The 20,469-nt window shown below is 38.7% G+C and overlaps 1 protein-coding gene and 1 pseudogene across 2 annotated transcripts in view; both read left to right on the top strand.

The window, feature by feature from the left end:
- CPLANE1 (ciliogenesis and planar polarity effector complex subunit 1) overlaps positions 1 to 20,469 on the top strand; it is a 95,411-nt gene that overhangs the window by 50,839 nt on the left and 24,103 nt on the right. Inside the window, exons 35-42 of the mRNA XM_084233903.1 lie at positions 668 to 800; positions 2,229 to 2,283; positions 4,106 to 4,210; positions 11,730 to 11,830; positions 12,107 to 12,302; positions 12,505 to 12,654; positions 16,401 to 16,654; positions 18,813 to 18,897. Of these exons, the coding sequence (XP_084090029.1) occupies positions 668 to 800; positions 2,229 to 2,283; positions 4,106 to 4,210; positions 11,730 to 11,830; positions 12,107 to 12,302; positions 12,505 to 12,654; positions 16,401 to 16,654; positions 18,813 to 18,897 (1,079 nt within the window). The remainder of the gene's footprint in view (positions 1 to 667; positions 801 to 2,228; positions 2,284 to 4,105; positions 4,211 to 11,729; positions 11,831 to 12,106; positions 12,303 to 12,504; positions 12,655 to 16,400; positions 16,655 to 18,812; positions 18,898 to 20,469) is intronic.
- LOC311170813 (keratin, type I cytoskeletal 18-like) lies at positions 17,236 to 18,537 on the top strand (annotated as a pseudogene). Its single transcript has 2 exons — positions 17,236 to 17,524; positions 17,823 to 18,537. The product of its transcript is annotated as a keratin, type I cytoskeletal 18-like (transcript).

The following is a 20,469-nucleotide window of genomic DNA, read 5'->3' as shown; positions in this document are numbered from 1 at the left end:
TGAATTGTTTCAGGACACTAAGAAATGTACATGTAAAAAGAAAGGCTGTGACTTCTAAGGAAGAGCATTTATAGTGTTTTACTAATAATGGATATTTAGTACATGTATTGACTGGTAGATTATTACTGAGTCTAGAATACTTTAAAAATTTCACATTTATTAGACCCTAAAATCTATTGTCAGTGCTCTTTCCCCAAGGGGTTCCTTCCTTCCATTCTCTTCATAGTAAGCCTTCCCTTTGATGTTTTCAGCCCTCTTTCCTCCTTTTTTAGATTTCACCAGAGTGACTAAGTGTGCTTAACTATGTGTGCTTAACTACATGTGCTTAACTTCTTCAATAGTCAAATGGAGGTATTCAGTAGATTTCTGAGATCAGCTCAGAATCTCCAGAAAGGAGTTTGAAAATTACCTCAAAAAGTATAACCCTGACCTGAGATTCCAGTTACTAATACAGAATAATCAGTTCTGTTAGAAATGACTTTACTATGTCCAGACATTTTGCTTATAGTTACTTGTATTCTAGCAGATTATCTTCCTGATTTAACTAAATGCCATTGCAAATGATTTATTGACATAATTTTGATGACTGTCATTACATATCAGGAGACAAATGAAAAACATATTAATAAAATGGTAAAAATATATTTTACATTATTGTTCTTAACAGACAAAGACGACGAGCTAAAAAAGACCTACAAGAAAAAACCTCAGAGAAACAAAGGAGAAAACCAAATGTGACTATCCAACAGGAGGATTCTATTACTAATGATAATGATTCAGAAATAGTTATGAAACCCAAGGTACAGAAAAACTATACTGCAGCCTCTCAGAGCGGCAGTATTGGGAGTGGCAGGAGATGAGAGAGATTACTCAGAGTCTCAGTGGGTTAATGAGAAGCCTAGAGGGACTAAACCAAGAAAGTGCAGCCCCTATCCAAGGGAAGTCTTCTATTAATCTAGGACCAGGTTGAGAGAAGATGGGCAAGCAGGTGGGGATTGTACATGGGTAGGGATACATTAGCGGGGCTGCGTTATCATCTGATACAAAATAGGGTGAATTGACCAGGGGCTATTACTTGGGGGGCTCCATAATCAAAGCCTATTCGCTATTCTTACCTAACTTACTGCTGATCTTTACAAATAAGGTATTTTAGCTGATCTTGCTATCTGGCCATAATATCTGCCTGCTGTTTTCAGCAGATACTGGTTTCCCAGTGTGTTCCTCATACCTGGACTTTTGTCTTGGTTAGAGGCCTGACTGTACATCTAGCTTGAGGAGCAGGAACTCTGGGCATCAAGACAATAGCCCCGAGTGCAAGAAGAGTCGGGGATCCCACACTATACATTTAATTGTGATCTTGAAGTACAGAGATGTTGGCATGTCTTTATGGTTTGTCTAGTTTTCTGATTGCTAGAAGCTTCTGATTTTGAGTAAGAGAATCTTTGCATCATTAAATACACAAATCCCTACTGCTTCCTTCATGACACAGTAGATAATACAGTCGTGATTGTGAAAGGAACTTGATGGCAAACCAAAAACTGTCTTAGAGTATCTAACTAGAGTGACATTTTAATATTTGAAACCTCTTTTTTCTGTGACATGTTAATACATATGATGTGTTGTTTTTCTCCTACTACAGTTTTACCTGCCTCTCTTAGGTGCGTCTAGGATTCCCCAAATAAGGTTTCTAATGTAACATATTTAAAATCTCATATTTTCAAACATTCCTTCTAAATTGGTAACTTCCTATTTATTGTTTTTGCCAGTCCAGATTCAGCAAACAGTTTTGTTTACATATGTTTTTAAAAGACACATTTTTTCAGTGAATCCTTAAGAACATGTCTAGAGGCACTGCTAATCCATGAACAGTTATGATAGGAGGGGTTCCTTTCACAATCACAACTGTATTATCTACTGTGTCATGAAGGAAGCAGTAGAGATTTGTGTATTTAATGATGTAAAGATTGTCCTACTCAAAATCTCATGATAGAGAAATTACACCTCTTAATTTAGTAACTGCATTAAATTGATAACACTCTTTTATTGTTTGATTTGTGAATTTTAGGAACTCCTTTTTAGAGTTACTCTGGTAAATAATTTGATAGAGTAAGTAAATATTCACAGGGTTTGAACCTGTACCTAGGAATTATCCTTGTAGCTGTTGCATTTTTTTAAAATAATAAATAGTTTAAGTTAATCATAGATTGATCATTTGGGCATTCATTTAGGAGCAACAGGAGCATCATGATTCCCAGGCTTTGGATGACTTTGACATTCCTTTTGGTATGTATATACATGACTAATGCAATGTCTAAGTTCAGGTTAAAATCAGCTTTCTAGAAATGTGTACATGAAAATGAAACTAAATTATTTTCATCTTATCTTTGACAAGATCGTGTATTTTGTTATGTTATCCAGTAGAATAGTGATTGACAAACTGTGGTCCACATGCCAGTTCTGAACCATGCCGGGTTTTGTATATCATTTCATTGAAATATAGCCATGCATGTGTTTACATTGCCTATGACAGCTTTCACGCTACAGTAGAGTTCAGTTGTTGCAAAAAGGACCATCTGGTTTGCAAAGCTAAAATATTTACTGTCTAAAATACAGTTTGCAGACAATACAGAGAAAGCTTGTGACCTCTACAGTAGAGTAATGCAGTTAACTAGAATCTCAAATAAGATAGTAATATATAAGGTCTAAAAGCGAATAATGGAAGAACATGCCTAGGGTCAAATTTATCACAGAAAATACATGAACATGAATCTTTTCAGAAACGATAATTTGTTTATAGATAGTAATTTTTTTTCTTTTTCTTGAATTGTTCAATTTATCTCATCCCCGAGTGTCTGTCCCCAGGCTTTCTCCTCCATAATTTTCACACACATACATGCAAACACTCTCATGCTTGTAGGGGCATCAACTCTCATCACTTGGGCTAAGTGTTACATTTTTTTGATGAAACTCAAGTATACATCTCATTTCTCTCATCTTCCTTTTCTACATTAACTTAAATTCCACATGTCCAGATTTTGAATTTTCATCTCCCTGTTACTGATATCACCATTCTCTCGACCGAGTTTTTTCCTTGAAAGTCATCCTTGATTCATCTATCACCTCCATTGCCCCCTTCCTTCACTTAGCCCTCCACCTGCTTCTCCCTCACTTTCTCAGTGCCACTGCCCGCATCAGGCCTCTGCATGCCCAAGCCAAGTGCTTGTTTCCTAATTGCTTAGCTTCCCTCTCTCAGCTTCTTAATCCATCTGGTATCATTCTTTCCAACACATGTGTCTTAAAACCACTTTCTTTTCCATTAATAATTTTTTTTTCTTTGTAAAGGTCACACAATGTTCACTGGAGAAAATTTAGAAAATACAAATAGGGAATAAGAAGAATATGAAAATCTTCCCGAATACTTCTGTTTAGAGATAACCGATGTTAATATTCTTGCTGGGTTTATTTTCTGAATATCTCTTTATGTATATATATCTACAGATACAGACATATATACTTCCTGAATTCTGCTCCTTCCCCCACCTTCATCCAGCCAAAAAACAGTACTTATTTTGCATCCTTTGTAATTCTGGTTTTTACTTTTCGATACTCAAATTTGGCTTTTTAATCAATTCATGAATCAGGCAACATTCCATCTAGTAAGTAGAAGGGAACTCCCTACCTCTTTTGTAATTCTTATCTTGTTAGATACTTATTTGACTGTTGCAGCAACCCCATCTAACTGATTGCCTTACTTCAATTTTACTTATTCAAATCTATTTATCACACACTGACTGGGTAAGTTTTTCTAGATACCAATCTAATCATACCACTTCTCTGCTTAATAATTTCTACTGAATCTTCATCAGCTGGGAGAATATCTAGGTTTCTAGGCTGAGCATGTAGAGTCCTCCATAATTTTGGTTTTGGTTCCACTGAGCTGCCTTTGAGAGTCTACTTAGACACCATTTCATTCAGAAAGTCCATTTTGATAACATCTTGAGACTCCACACTTCACCTACCTTGAGTTAGGTACCTTGCTTCTGGACTCCCAGTAATATGTTGACTTCTTGGTGATTCCTTCCGATGTTTTGTTGTTATATTTTAGAAATGCTACAAAATGATACTAATACTTCAGCTGGGTTGCATTTCATGGCCTCTGTAAGAAAGAAAGCTGTAGAACATCAGGATGCAAGTACAAATACAGAACAAGGTAAAAGGCTGGCTTTCTTTAATTAAAGCACTTCATTTTTTACAGTATTTCATAAAGTTAGATGTTTTCTTCAAAACAATGATTTAAAAGAGAATTTAAAATTATGTAATGTTAGTTTCTCATCCCAGGTCGTTATTCCCAGCCCTGGGAAACTTTGAAACTTATAATTAAATTTTAACACAATTAAAACATAATAGAGATTTTTATTCAAATATGCTATGAGAACATCCAAAATCAGAGCTAATGTTTTGAATTTGGATTCTCTGTGCCACTAATTACTTGTGCTGGAATTTTATGCCTAAGGTTGAGAGATCTAGAGTTGTGGCTGGTAAAGTGTAACTAGGCAAAAGACTAGATTGGGTTTTATTTTTATTTATTTATTTATTTTTTTATAGAGGCATGTTTTTTTTTGTTTTTTTTGTTTGTTTGTTTGTTTGTTTTTGTTTATACATGCACTGGGTACAGTCAGAAGCGCGGGAGGGTGAGAGAATTCACCAGAGCCAGAGCGGGGAGCAGAACAGGCAGAAAGACCAAAATACACTGCTGAGGGGAGCAGCGGGCGGCAGGAGAGGTCTGCGCGCCATGTGGGACCCTCCTCTGGTGGCCGGGGAGCAGCCGGGGATCGAACCGGCGCCACAGAGGTCACCGGCAGCTTCGCAACCCAGTGCTCAACCACTGCGCCACCGGGGAGGCCCCTAGATTGGGTTTTATATAGAAGGGTATATGTGACTGTATCAAAGAAAAGAGATAAATAAATGTTGGAGGAACTATTATTTAGAATTTTGCCTGACATACTTCCTCAGTGATGTTGAGTGCTCTATCCTTTGTGTTGTAACAATTATTTTTTATGATATTTAGGAAACAGTTTCCCTGAAGTATATAGAACCTTATAAGATGCTTTTAAAACCTCTAATTATATATTACTATAAAAAATAATATTGTAGAATATTTGGATAATGTAGCAGGCTATAAGAAGATGGAATTAATTATAATCATACCACTCAGTAGTAACATTTTGATGTCTTTATCTTTATCCTTTTATACATTTTACATAGTTAGATATGATATGTATTTACAGGTGTCCTCCCTCGCTATGTGAACTCTCAGTGTCCAGATACTATTATCTTCCGTGAGAGTTTAATCCTTCATCAGTCCCAGTGCTTGTTTTTTCTCCCAGGTTCCTCATTCACCCTCCAATAAATGTGTATCTTAAGGTATTATTTATTCATGTTTGCTGCACTTTTGAAGGTGACTCATATTTGATATGTTCAGTATTATATAGTACACACAAATTAATGGAATGAATGAATGTTAATTAAAAGGGATGTGTAAAATGCATTATATTATTTTAGTATCCTTTATAGAAAGTTATTTAGGTGTTTTAGAGTTTCTTGATGATATTTGGGAATATTGGGTGGACTGGAAACACCCTTTTTTCCCCATTCAAAATACTGCACTATCTCTAAGACCCTGACAGTGCCTATCCAGACCAGCAGAGGACTCACAACTCTCTGTGAGAACTCACTAGTGCCCACCCAGACCAGTGAGACCCCTTGTCATTTGACAAGAGGGCCAGAGCCACCAGAGGCCTAATGACCTCCTATGAGACCCAGCCAGTGTCTGCTCAGAATTGTAGAGGCCTCCTGGACTCCTGTGGGACTCTGTCAGTGCCCACATGGACCTGTAGAGGCCTTGTGACCTCCCAGGAGATTCCCCCCACAGCATCCACACTGACTGGAAAGACCCTGGACCTGTATTAGGGAGTAAACCAGAGTGGCCAATGGTGGCATGACCTCCTATGAGACCCTACCAGCTTCTTACTCAGGTAGCCAAGATTGCCACCATGCTGGCACACCCCAATCTGCTTTGATGAAGGCCCCAGCTACTGTACCCACTACCCAGTAAATGCCCAGATCAGTTGGAGAGGAAGACCCACATGCAATAGAAGCCCATCTACAGCAGAGCAAACCCAAAAGCAAACAGTGGGGAGAAAGAAAAATACAAATGGACAAGAAAGTCCTCAGAAGAATAAAGCATAGAAAGAAAACCAATCTCCAGAATCCAACAGCACAGATGTGGAAGAGCTTTCTTTCTATCAGATAAATAATTCAAATGTAATAATCAAGAAAATCAAGGAATTACAGTAAGAATTAGAGTGATACAAAGAAAACTCACAAAAACAGATCAGAGGTATATGAAAAAACTCAGAAAAAGAAAAGGAAGCTATGAGAAACAATTGAAGACTAGAAGATTGAGATTGAATCTCTAAATAAAGTAATAAAACTAGAGTAAATTAAAAAATCAATGAAGGAGGCCTCCCCTGGTGGCACAGGTGGTTGAGTGCAGTGCTGTGAAGCTGTCCACAGCCTCTGCAGCGCTGGTTCGATCCCGGCCAGCAAGGGTCCCACATGGCACCTCAGACCTCTCCTGTCTCTCCCGCTGCTCCTCAGCAGTGTATTTCGTCAGTCTGCCTGTTCTGTTCCCCACTCTGTCTCTGGTGAATCCTCTCACCCCTCCCTTGAATCTGGCCTGTACCGCAGATCTTGTATAAATAAAATAAATAAATCTTAAAAAAAAAAATCAATGGAGGTAAAAAATTCTGAAAAAGTCATGAAAGTAGACTACACCAAATAGAACAACGAATCAGTAATCTCAAAGGTACAGCTATTAAAAGAAACAAGATAGAAAAAGATAACAAAGAAAAAATTCTTGAATAAATACTTCAAGAATTATCTGGGGGCCTCCTGGTGGCGCAAGGGGTCAAGACACAACCTATGAAGCTATCTGCAGCCACTGCAGCATGAGTTCAATCCTTGGCTGGAAGGGAGCATCCCACATGGTGCAGCAGGCCTCTCCTGACTCGCCCACTGTTCCCCTCAGCAGTGTATGTCAGTCGATCTGCCTGTCCTTCCCCACTCTGTCTCTGCTGGATCCTCTCACCCCCACACCTCTGGCCTGTACCCCAGTTCTTGTATGCATAAATAAATAAATCTTTAAAAAAAAAAGAATTATCTGAGGGCCTCCCCGGTGGCGCAGCGGTTGAGCGCTGGGTTGCGAAGCTGCCCGAGGCCTCTGCGGCGCCGGTTCGATCCCCGGCTGCTCCCTGGCCACCGGAGGAGGGTCCCACATGGCACGCAGACCTCTCCTGCCGCCCGCTGCTCCCCTCAGCAGTGTACCTCGGTCCTTCTGCCTGTTCTGCTCCCCGCTCTGGCTCTGGTGAATTCTCTCACCTTCCCGCGCTTCTGACTGTACCCAGTGCTTGTATAAACAAAAAAACAAAACAAATAAATAAATAAATAAAACATGCCTCTATTAAAAAAAAAAAATTATCTGATACCATCAGGAAAGGAAAATAGAAAAGAGATGAAAAACAAAGGAAATTATCAAACAGAACTTCCTAAACTTGAAGAAGGAAACGAACAAGGAAATACAGGAAGCTAAAAAGACACCAGACTACATAAATAAAAGGAAATAAACATCAAGACACATAGTATTAAAGCTCCCAAGAGTCCAAGACAAAAAATAATGAAGCTGACAAGGGGGAAGAAAACAAATTACCTATAAAGGAAATCCAATTAGACTAACATCTGACTTCTCTTTTTTTTTTTTTTAAGATTTTTATTTATTTATTTATACAAGCACTGGGTACAGTCAGAAGCACGGGAGGGTGGGAGGATTCACCAGAGCCAGAGCGGGGAGCAGAACAGGCCGAAGGACCGAAGTACATTGCTGAGGGGAGCAGTGGGCGCAGCAGGAGAGGTCTGTGCACCATGTGGGACCCTCGCCGGTGGCCGGGGATCAAAACGGTGCTGCAGAGGCTGTGGGCAGTCTCGCAGCCCAGTGCTCAACCGCTGTGCCACCGGGGAGGCCCTAACATCTGACTTCTCTTAAGAAAGACTAAAGACTAGAAGAGAATGGAGTACCATATTAAAAATACTTCAAGAAAAAAAATGCCAGCCAAGAATACTTTATCCTGCAAGAATACTTTATCCTGCAAAGCTCTCCTTTCTATATTAGGGAGAAATAAGGACCTTTTCAGGCAAAAAATCTTCAGGAATTTGCAACCACTAGACACCCCCTCCAGGAATTATTAAAAGGAGCTTCAAACTTTGAACCAAAGAGGAGCAAACACAAAGAATCACACAAGGAATTGAATGGAACCACAAAAATAGGAACACAATGTTAGTAATTGGCTTTGATTTCTCTTTATGCCAAACGTTCCCCTGTATCAACCAAAAGCACTTTGTAAGCATATTCTTTTTTTTCAACTGGGCCATAAAATATTTGACTAATTCCTTTCTGGTGAGTGCATTAGATGATTTCCAGAATTTTTCTCCTATAATGTTATGAGTTTCTTCCTGCATAAAACTTTTTTTTGGTCATTACAATGATTTAACTAACTCTTTTATGTTTGTCAATTCGATAAATCAAAATAAGCCATTTCACTGTTATTTTTGATTCTTTATGAGGGTGTGCATGTATAAGATATTTTTAAATGCAAATAATGAGTGTGCCTTGAGAAACATTCTTAACTTTGAGAAAGCCTTGAGGTAATTTGCCTTTGTTACTATATAGTCTTCTAAAGTTAGTAGCCTCTTTGCTAGCAGTCTGTTATTCATTCAGGTAATCAGCACAGGTTATAAATAATAAAATATGAATTATATTAATTTTGAAAAATTGATCCTTAAGCTATGAAATCCTCCTACCACATTATAATACCTAAAAATCTGCATGCATATTAATTTTTATTGGTGAATTTTTTTCTTTTTGTATTCTTTTTTTTTAGAGGCATGTTTTTTTTTATTTATTTATTTGTTTGTTTTGTTTATACAAGCACTGGGTACAGTCAGAAGCGCGGGAGGGTGAGAGAATTCACCAGAGCCAGAGCGGGGAGCAGAGCAGGCAGAAGGACCGAAGTACACTGCTGAGGGGAGCAGCGGGCGGCAGGAGAGGTCTGCGCGCCATGTGGGACCCTCCTCTGGTGGCCGGGGAGCAGCCGGGGATCGAACCGGCGCCGCAGAGGGCGTGGGCAGCTTCGCAACCCAGCGCTCAACCGCTGCGCCACTGGGGAGGCCCTCTTTTTGTATTCTTTTTGCATCACACTTCCTAATTTATTACAAGACAGAGAAGCTGCTACTCAAGAAGCTATTTCAGAATGTTGTAAAAATCATGCAGTCATTTATTCTACGTCAGGTATTATTTCTTTCTTTTTTTCTTGAGAAAAACATGACTAGTTAAATGATGCATGACTTCATGATGTCAAAACAGGAGTAACCACCCTCCATGAAAAATCAGTTAAACCAGTCAACTAATAGAGATAAAATGATAGCAGTTCTGCTGCCTGTGACTATGCAGGTGTTTCTTTATACAAACATTTTCCCTTTGCAAAATATTGACAGCTCTCCTGCCCACATAAGACTAAGTTGGTGTCTTTTTCTCATTTTCCTAATAAAACTGACCTTTTAAAATCTAAAAAAAAGGCATAAAAATGATAATTTAAGTACTTAAGTATTTTCACTATTTTAAAAATTAATTTTTAACTGAGATAACATTGAGGGTATCCCATCAGGTATCATCACCACATTCATCCACCACCCAATTCACCTGTACACACCACTAAAGACCATTATGCCTGTCTCCCTCCTTCTCTCCTCTCATTCACCCTCCTTGTTCTTTTCCCTCTCCCAACCCTTCCCCGCCTTGGTGTCTCAGTTCTGTAGTCAACTATCAAGTGTTAGTTTTTCAGCTTGTCTTTATGTGAATATTTATTTAGTTACTTTCCCATATATTAGTGACACCATCCAGTAATTATCTTTCTCCTTCTGACTTATTTTGCTTGGCATTATGCTTTCAAGCTGCATTCATGTTGCCTCAATGGGTTTATATTTTTTTGATCACTGAGTAATATTCCATTTTATATATATATTACATCTTTTTTTTTAATGCATTCTTTTTTTTTTTTTAAAGATTTATTCTTTTTTTTTTTTTATACAAGCACTGGGCACAGTCAGAAGCGTGGGAGGGTGAGAGAATTCACCAGAGCCAGAGCAGGGAGCAGAGCAGGCAGAAGGACCGAAGTACACTGCTGAGGGGAGCAGCGGGCGGCAGGAGAGGCCTGCGCGCCATGTGGGACCCTTGCCCGGTGTCCGGGGAGCAGCCCGGGATCGAACTGGCGCTGCAGAGGCTGCGGGCAGTCTCGCAACCCAGTGCTCAACCGCTGCTCCACCGGGGAGGCCCTATTACATCTTCTTGATCCACTCAACTGTTTTGGGACACTTAGGTTGTTTCCATAGTTTTAGCTATAATAAATTATTTTCACCTTTTTCCCTAGTTTTTTGGTTAGTGTCTGGTTTACTTAGGAATAGAAGGTAATGGCTTTTATAAAATTTAGATGTTAAAATTTTAACTGGTGCCTCCCCTGGTGGTGCAGGCGGTTGAGCGCAGAGCTGCGAAGCTGTCTGCAGCCTCTGCAGCGCTGGTTCGATCCCGGCCGGCTGGCAAGAGTCCCACATTGCGCAGGAGACCTCGCCTGTCTCACCCGCTGCTCCCCTCAGCAGTGTATTTCAGTCAGTCTGCCTGTTCTGTTCCCCACTCTGTCTCGGTGAATTCTCTCACCCTCCTGCACATCTGACCTGTAGTTTAGTTCTTGTATGCATGAATAAATAAATGTTTAAAAAAAATAAAATTTTAACTGGTAAAATTTAGCTATGGGTTCTATAAATAAGCAGTTTTTTTTTTGTTTTTTTTTTTACCATTTAAAGGATATGAATTCTATCTCAACAAAGCTGTTAAAATCAATCAGAAATGGAAATAGGCAACTATAAAATTTGCTTGACACTATTTAGATACTTCATTGTTTTTGTGAATCATTTATAAGATAATTCTTGTGTATCATGAGATAAGCAATAGTCTTCATTCAGTTAGAAATTAATCTAGAGTGAACTGCCCTTGGAATACTTCTACTTAGATTTTTTTTTTTTTGGTATGTCTTCTTTGGAGATATATCTGTTCAAATCCTTTGCCTGTTTTAAAATTGGTTGTTTTATGTCTTATAATTGACTGGTAGAATATCTATATAATTTAGTTACAAGTCCCTTAGATTTTTATTTCCTTTTTTTTCTCTTTTTCTTTTTTTTTTTTATAGATTTATTTATTTTCATACAAGTGCCGGGGTACAGGCCAGAGGTGCGGGAGGGTGAGAGGATTCACCAGAGACAGAGCGGGGAACAGAACAGGCAGATTGATGAAATACACTGCCGAGGGGAGCAGCGGGCGAGTCAGGAGAGGTCTGCTGTGCCATGTAGGACCCTCGCCAGCCAGCCAGGATCAAACCCATGCTGCAGAGGCTGCGGACAGCTTCACAGTACAGCGCTCACCCGGCTGCGCCACCAGGGAGGCCCTCCCTTAGATTTTTAAAAAATATTTTATGTTGTTTATTTGTTAATTTATTTTTACAGACTTAATGACTTAGAACTATTTACAGATTTTTTTTAATATTCTGATTTTTCTTAATTTTTAGAACATGAACTTTTGAATGTTCCTCAATCAGACGTACATCTAGATCTCAAGTTTTCCACTGAAATACCAGAGAAATCTTTGTCACCTTCAGCCTGTGAAACGGTGCTAAATTTGGTTTGTGTTTTATTCAGAGGTTTTGTTATGGTCACTGGCTTTATTCAACTGTGTAGATAAAATGAGGCTAAAAACCTCATCTGGCAAAAAAAAAAATAATATTTAAGATATTCTAGAGTAGCAACATGACCTCTACTTCCTGAAATTTAAATTAGGTTCACATGAGCTCTCCTTACCTCTTGCGGGGTGGGGAGGAAAGCAGGAAGAGTGGCCGTGTAAAGAAAAAGAATGTAATCCCTTCTGATTTTATATGTTTTTGCCCAGGTTGGACACACTTATATAAATGTGATTGACATTGAAGCTGATGATCTTCTACAGGAATTATCTGTCAGGAAAGAGCCTTCAGATAATGTTATAAAACAGCAAAATGGTCATCTTGAAGTCCCTTCTTCTGCAGAGCTACATTATATGGCAGCCTCAGTTACCAAAGCCATTCCCCTGCACAATTTTAAGAATCATGGTAATGATTTTTTCACTTTATAAACAAATTACATGTATTTTGAGGAATTCTTTAACAGAGCTTTGTTGCCTGTCTTAGCTCTCCGCCTGCAAACATGCTGTACTTTGGATGTTAATATTCACATTCAGAACTGTTTTGTTAATTTTCTGAATCCCTCGTTTAGAAGTTTAGAATCTTTGTTTGCTTTCCATATACTTGACAGAATCTGCCAATACCTCTGCGGATTTATTTCTTAAACCTGCACAAGTGTCTCCATCCTGTCTGAATGGAAGAAGGTGGAGAGAAACCATTACAGAAGTGAAGGAGCCTAGTATTACCTCCACTGCACCATCAGACATTCCCCAGGACACAGGTGAGTGCCCTGGACATATAGCATGATTTTTACCCTTTCTTAAATTACTTTTATACTAGAAATAAGTACTAAAACTTTGTAATTACAAGAGAAACTAAAAAAAAAAAAAAAAGGACATTTTCTTTGCTTAGGAGAGTGGGTACAGATAGGCAAGCGAGATAGAGGTTGTGTTGCAAAGTAGGAGCCCTTAGATATTATGCAAGGAGACTACAGATCTATTTGTACATAAATCTTTTCTTAATTAATGAGGCAAAAAATGAGTATCCTGTGGAAATTCATTAAGTGTTTGGTATTAAAGAGAGAGCTCAAATTTAAAAGGTCAGGAAATCTATAATAGCACATAGAAGATAGCCATCATAGCCAGCATACATAATGGCAAACAGTACTTTATGAGTAACTTATTCAGTTTAATACTCATACATCAGATTGTATATTATAAAATATTTGCAAAATTTAAAAGAATATTTCTTCAGAATCTAAAGTTACTACATCCTGTGAATAATATACAGTTACACTTCCTACAACAGAGACTCAGTGTCTCTTCTGGCTCCACAACTGTTAGGAGCGGTGGACTCAATCTTATGGTTCTCAGATGCTTGGGTGCAGAGTCCAGCATTGTCTGTGTATCAACAATGTGTACTCAGGAGATGGCAGGAGCAATTGGAAGGGATGGATGCCAGAGAAACTTCACCTTAAAGATGTGTGGAAGCCTGTAGGTTAAAGCTGCATATAAAATTGACACTTTCAGATCTTGAAGCCCTTTCCTCCTTTCTTTCTTGTTACAGTGTTGCTGGGTAGGAGAGCCATGGCTGGGAGAATGTATGAAAACTAACAATCTTTCGGCCTCGGGAAGTATGTGGGGAAATGAAAAAAGTTAGGCTTTTAGATTCAAATAGAACAGACATGCATTTCAATCCCAACTCTGTCACTAATAGCTTGGAGGCATTTTGCAAGTAAATTAGCTTGTATCCTCACTTGTATCTTTGTAGGAGAAAAGTCCACAGGGTTATCATGAGTGTTACATCTAGCAAAATACCTGGGGCTACTTAGGTACTCTATGAATTTACCTTATTTTCATCCCAATCAACTTTTGAAATTTGGACAAATTGGAACCGGACTCATCTCCCTGTGACCCTGAATACTATACTAGCATTTCAGATAACCATACGCTACAGCTTAATTTCCTCTTATCGGTGAAATCAAGTCGGTAATCAACCTTTTGGATCCTTCTTTGGGGTTACTGCCTTAGACTAGCAAGTGTATCTCTCTACCCTTGCGAAAGAAAGAACTTTAAAATACCAATTTAAAAGAAAGAGTTTTATATTTTGAAATTAAAATACCACTATAATATTTACATAGTACTCCTAAAGATTTGGAATATAATCACACAGTAGAGTTGAATGGGATTTGCATTATATAATAAGGTTAGTAGACGTGAGAGACATGGTTCCTTGGTGTTTAAGCAAAAAGCAAAAGTAAATCAAATTGTAAATTCCTGTTTGAGTGGCGACTTGCTTAGTATTTTGAGTAAAAATACTGTTTAGTTTAGAAATATCTGCCACATACTATAGTATAGCAAGTAGAGATTTTGCTGTGTTGGTGGAGAAGGAGCAATGAAACTCAGTATTCAACCCTCCTATAGGTGATGCTTTCATGTAAGCCATTCTAGATTGTGAGTATATTCATCTTTTTTGTTTTACTTTCTACTTGAAGCTTGTTTACCTAATTCTTTGTTGTTGTTGTTGATATAACGCATTATATTAAAAACATTGTATTTTCAGATGTGAGAATTAACATATGTATATACTACATAGAGGAAGGAAAGATAGATAGTAAAATACTGTGAAAGTCAAGCTAAAAAAGGTAGCGCCAAAACAGGTAGGGAAAGAGTAATTGCCACTGTGAGCATTTGAATTTACCATTGTCTTCTCATGGGAAGGTTCACCTTCGACTGGGACTGAAATATGATAAACAATATTTACATTTGCTTTGCATTTCACATTTTTCATAGTATTCTGTCACATAATTTAATCTTTACCAGAATCTATATGGTCAGGTAAGACAGGCATCGTTATCCTCATTTGACTCTTTATTCCGTAAACACTACTTAGTGATCAGGTAACAGGTCTAAAGAGTAATACTAGGCTCTCTGCCCCTTGGGCCCTCCTTGAGGGGGAAAGAAAGAGAAATAAAGGGATGATTATGATAGGACATGAATGCTATGATAGTGGCATAGATGAGATTCTTGGGGCAAAGCATCTAATACATCTATAGAGAGGACTAGTGCTATGTAGGGGGAAACACACAAGTAAAATTTTAAGGAAAAGAGGTTTTAGCAAATAGGTTTACGGAAAAAAGGGCCTATAGATAGAGATATCTTAGTGCAGTGACTCAGAGGTTTGCTAGAACCTGCTGAGTTTGAGAAAATTTAAAGTTCAGTATGCTTTGGAGTCAGTGGAGTTTTGGTTTCTGGTTTTTTTTTTGCAGATGAATTGGAGGTGTGGGCAGAGTAACAAGTGAATGCCATTGTCTCATACTGAGGCATGTGAACTTTAAGGGTGAAGGCATTAGAGAAAAAGTGGAAAAGGCACAATATCAGATTTTGTGTTTTAAAGGATTTCTCTGGAGCCTGTGTGGAAGCTTGACTAGATAGGAATGAAATAAATTAGGTATGGCTACTATTCGAGGTCTATGTGTGGGAATGGAGATACTTGGTAGGTTGAACATTTGGTGTCATTAATATTTGGTGTTCACTTTCTGTCTGAAAGAAAGAGAAGAACCTTGAATGATTCGCTCAGGCCTCTGACTTGGTGAACTTCGGTCAATGACAGTGCTATTCATTAAGCTAAGGGAGCCAGTTGGAAGGGCAGAAGAGATGAGTTTGATTTGATACACTTTCGGGATAACCTGAATTAGATATTCAGGATACAGATAGACTTAAGGGGCTAGAGCTCGCAGCAAGTGCTGTATGGATTTAGGAGTCCCCTGTGCATCAGGGATATCACTCAGAGAGCATGGCTCGTAGAGTAAGAAGAGAAGTGAGCTGAGTCTCACTGAGGAAAGAGTGCTGGGTAAAAGGAGTGGGTGGCAAAGAGAAGACCAAGAATACTACTAAGAAGGAAGAGCAGGATATCAGGAAGAGCCCCAGAAGTCAGAAGAACTTATTTAAAGCACGTGTTTCAAATTTGGGACAAGAATCAACTAAATTTGAGTAAAGAGAGTCATTGACTTTGATATTAGTCTCGAGAGTTTATTATTTGCCTGAGATACACCATAGAGTCAGTAATGGCTAACATTATTTGGCCTCACTTTTGCTGTGATATTGTTGGTTTTCAAAAGTCATAAAAATATTAAAACTTGTCTTGTGATGAAGCAAATTTTGTAGCAGAGGATAGAAGTAACATTCAAACTGCCTTGCCTAAAGAGCTTGGGGTAATAGTACCGTTGTTACTCATTCTTCCCTCACAAAAAGACAAGTCTCAGAAGTCAAGAAATTGAAATAGTACCAGAGGGAGTAGGGGAGAGGGTGGAAGGGATAGGGAGCCTGATGGGGTATGGGCATGGATAGAGTTGTTTGGGGGAGAGGGAAAAGGGAAAATGGAAGTGGTGTTTCTAAGTATATTAAAGCTGATTTGAAAAGGGCTGTTAGGTTGACTTAAAATGAGGTCTTCAAAAATATTAGGTTATAAACATCTACTTCTTACATAATTACAATCAATTTTGATGTTACCTTTATCTGTATTTAGATATGCCAAAACCAGATTTCCCATTTAAAGAACGGAGCTCCAAGTCGTATGCTGCACGAGATGATCGGCTGTGGGAACTGCTGCAGGATGTCTCTGTCGCTCCTCCTGTATCACACTCTGCAGCTCACAAACTAGAGCATCTCACCTCCAAGCTTCAGAAAATTGATGAACAGCTCTTAACAATACAGAACATTGCTGAAAACATAGAACAGAATTTCCCCAGGAATGAAATGCTAGACCGACATTGCGATAAGGTAGACTATTTTAGCTTTTTGTTATCAAGTTATTAGATAATGCAGTGTGATATTATTTTAACTATTTATTTATGCAGACAAGAACTGGGGTACAGGTCAGAGGTGGGGGGGGGGTGAGAGGATTCACCAGAGACAGAGTGGGGAGCAGAACAGGCAGACTGACTGAAATACACTGCTGAGGGGAGCAGCGGGTGAGACAGGAGAGGTCTGCAGCACCATGTGGGTAGCTCCCTGGCTGAGGATCGAACTCATGCTGTAGTAGGTGTGGACAGCTTCATAGTGCTGTGCTTAACCCCTTGCGCCACCAGGGAGGCCCAAGTGTGATATTATTTTAAATACTTGGTTTTTCAAAATAATAGGGTGTGCATTTTCTTAACCTTAGCATTATTGACATTTGGACCACCTAGTACTTTGTTATGGGCAGCTGCCCCTTACTTTATAGGACATTTGGTGGACTTGACCCTCTAGCTGTCAGTAGCTTTCCCTCCACCTATAATAAAACTATCTCCAGACATATGCAAATATCCCCTGGGAGATAAGATCACATCTCCTGCCAGCTGAGAACCACTGGCTTAGTCATCATGCACATACTTGTATATCATTTTCTTCAGCAAAATTGTTATAACTTAATTGTCTTCCCACTCGAACAGCATGAACTTTACCACCCACTCTACTTATCTAATCTGGGCTCTCTGCAGTCACCCAGCCACCCTGTCCGGCTGGTCACCATTGCAGCCACATCTATGCAGGTGCTGGAGGCTCAGACACCCAGATCTGTGTCCTGCTCTTCCAGCTTCCAGGGTGGCTGGTGTTCTGGGAGCCTGGCTTCTGGGATAACTGTGAGTCTGGACAGCATAGGGACCATCCAGGGTGAAAGGGAGACTGTGTAAGACCAGAATAACTGCCTGGCCTCCTACCTAAAGAGGGTGAGGATACTGGAGGATAAGTGGAGACTAGTAAGCAAAATCTGGGAATACCTGGAGAAGAAGTGACCCTCGATCAGATGTTGGGGCATTTCTTTAAGACCACCGATGAGCTGAGGTTCATATCTTTGTGAATTCTGTGGAAAATGTCTGCATAATTATGCAAATTGGCAACACCCATCTTGCTGCTGATGACTTCAGAGTCAAGTATGAGATGGAGCTGGCCATCTGCCATCTGTGGGGAGAAACATCCATGGGCTCTGCAAGGTCACTCATGACACCAAGGTCACCAGCTGCAGCTGGAGATGGAAATCAAGCCTCTCAGGTAGAAGCTCTCTTCATGAAGAACCACGAGGAGGAAGTAAAAGATCTACAAACTCAGATCGCCAACTACAGGTTTATTATGGAGGTAGATGTCCCCAAGTCTTAGGATTTCAGCAATATCATCTGGGCCCAGTATGATAAGCTGGCCCTGAAGAAACAAGGAAATGGACAAATTCTGGTCCCATCAGATTAAGGAGATTACCACAGAAGTCACCATGCAGATAACTGAGCTAAAACAACCGAGATGACCCTCAGGGACCTGAGATGCATAGTCCAGTCCTTGTAGATCAACCTGGATTTCTTCAGAGAAATCTGAAGGCCAGCTTGGAGAATAGTCTGAGGGAGATTGAAGCCCACTATGCCATGCAGATGGAGCAGCTCAGTGGGAGTCCGCTGCACCTAGAGTCAGAGCTGGCCCAGTCCCAGGAATACGAGTGCCTGCTGAACATCAAGGTCAAGCTGGTAGGCTGAGTTCACTACCTACCCTCACCTGCTAAAAGATGGGGAGGACTTCAATTTTGGTGATGTCCAGGACATCAGAAACTCCATGCAAACCATCTAAAAGATCACCACCTGCAGAATTATGGATAGGAAAGTGTTGTCTAACACTTTGATACCAAAGTTCTGAGGTGTTGAGGCAGCAGAAGTGGGACACCCTTTGGGGAGAAGGTCAATAAAAAGTTCAGAGGTCACATATCAAAAAAACAAAAAGACTGTTAGAACTTCACAAGCAAATAAAAATGTCTTCCTTGCCATCAGTCCCTACCTTTTAGCTCATTTTGGATTTAATCCCATTTCTTTCATTTGTTTAATTAATACAAATGTTTAAGACCTACTTAAATTGTTTATGGTATTTGAAATTATAAAACTATATAATTTATAACATTTATTTTGTGTGTGTGTTTTTACAGGTTGAACCCATGGATCCCACTGAATTGTCTTTTGGCCCTGAATTTGAAAAAGCATTGGCTTCAAAAGCCATTAGTATTTGTGAAGGTTTGTGGTGGAATGGGCTGGGACTTAAAGCCTTGCTTTGAAGGAATAAGCATTGCCTTTTGGAGTACCAGAACTAGAGATAGTTTACATGACCCCCCCTAGTTTTAGATTAGTATTATTTTTGTGATACTGTGATTGGCCATGTTTTTTTCTTGCAGAGCCAATGTTATAACCTTTCTGACTTTTATTACAGGGTGGAGTAGTGTAGGCTAGATCTTAGTTTTTGAGACTCTACGCCACTAGCACCCCTGCTGAGGATTGCACAGAGCTTTTTACCTGGTCATGAGCTGAGTTGGAATTTGAGGTTCTGGTTAAATGACCAGGCAATAGTGAAGTATTGAGTTTCTACATTTCTTAATGAAAGAACAATAGGGAGTTATTTAAAAAATATTTCTACTCTCCCTTTAGTTGTTTATATTTATGTTCTCTCATTCTTGTTAGTAATTTGTTATTTTGAAAAAATCAGGTTTTGGTTTATTAAAATGGTATTTTCTATTTCTTAATTTTCCTTTTCATAAATTTTTACTCTTAGCTTTATTATTTCTTCTGATTTCTACTTTATTTCCTGTTTTTTTCATGACTTTTTTTTTTTCCTAATATATATGCTGGAATGTTTCTGCAGGGACTGAGAGAAGAGTGTTGATATGTACCATGTTTTGATGTTGTGCATATCAAAGTAGTTTATAATTCATGCTTTTAAGGCTTATGGGATGCAATAAAGTGATCTTAAGAGGGAAATAATTGCATATAATTAAGAAGCAAGAAAAAATCCCAAATAAATAACTTGATATTACACCTAAAATAATTTGAAAAGAGGAACAAAGAAGACACAGGGTTAGAAGGAAAGAAATAATAGCAATAAGAATGAAAATAAATGAAATAGAAACCAACAAGTTTGTGCAAAATATCAATGAAACTAAGAGTTGGTTCTTTGAGAAGATAAACAAAATTGATATACCATTAGCTAGGCTAACAGAAAAGAAGAGAAAAAACATTAATAAACAAAATACGAACTGAAAGAGAAGTTACCACAGAAATACAAAGGATAAGAAAGTACTATTAACAGCTATTTACAAATAAATTTGATAACCTTGTAGAAATATACTTATTGATCAATATGTTACCAAAATTAAACAAAGAAACCTGACCCCAATCATGGAAAATGAAACAGTAATAAAAACCTCCCCCAAAAGAGAAGTCCAGGGCCAGAAAGTTCTATGAGTGAATTCTCTTAAAGCTTTAAAGAAGAATGTATGCTTATTTTGTTGAAATTATTGTCAAAAATTCAAGAAGAGGGAATGCTTTTCTACTACATTTTATGATGTCAACATTACCCTAATACCAAAACCAGCCCAAGGCAGCACAAGGAAACTACAGACCAAATCCCTGATGAATATTAATCAACAAATACTAGCAGATTGAATTCAATATTACAAGGATTAAACATCATGATCAAATGGAATTTCTTGCAGGGATGCAAGAGTGGTTTAATAAATGGAAATCAATGTCATAGGTCAATAAAAGAAAAAAATCATGATAATATCAATAGATTCAGAGAAAACATTTGACAAA

This window comes from Talpa europaea (genome assembly GCF_964194135.1).
Source record: "Talpa europaea genome assembly, chromosome: 5".
Classification (NCBI taxonomy): Eukaryota; Metazoa; Chordata; class Mammalia; order Eulipotyphla; family Talpidae; genus Talpa; species Talpa europaea.
Note: the sequence above shows the minus strand (reverse complement) of the source record. Positions and strands in the feature narration are given on the sequence as shown.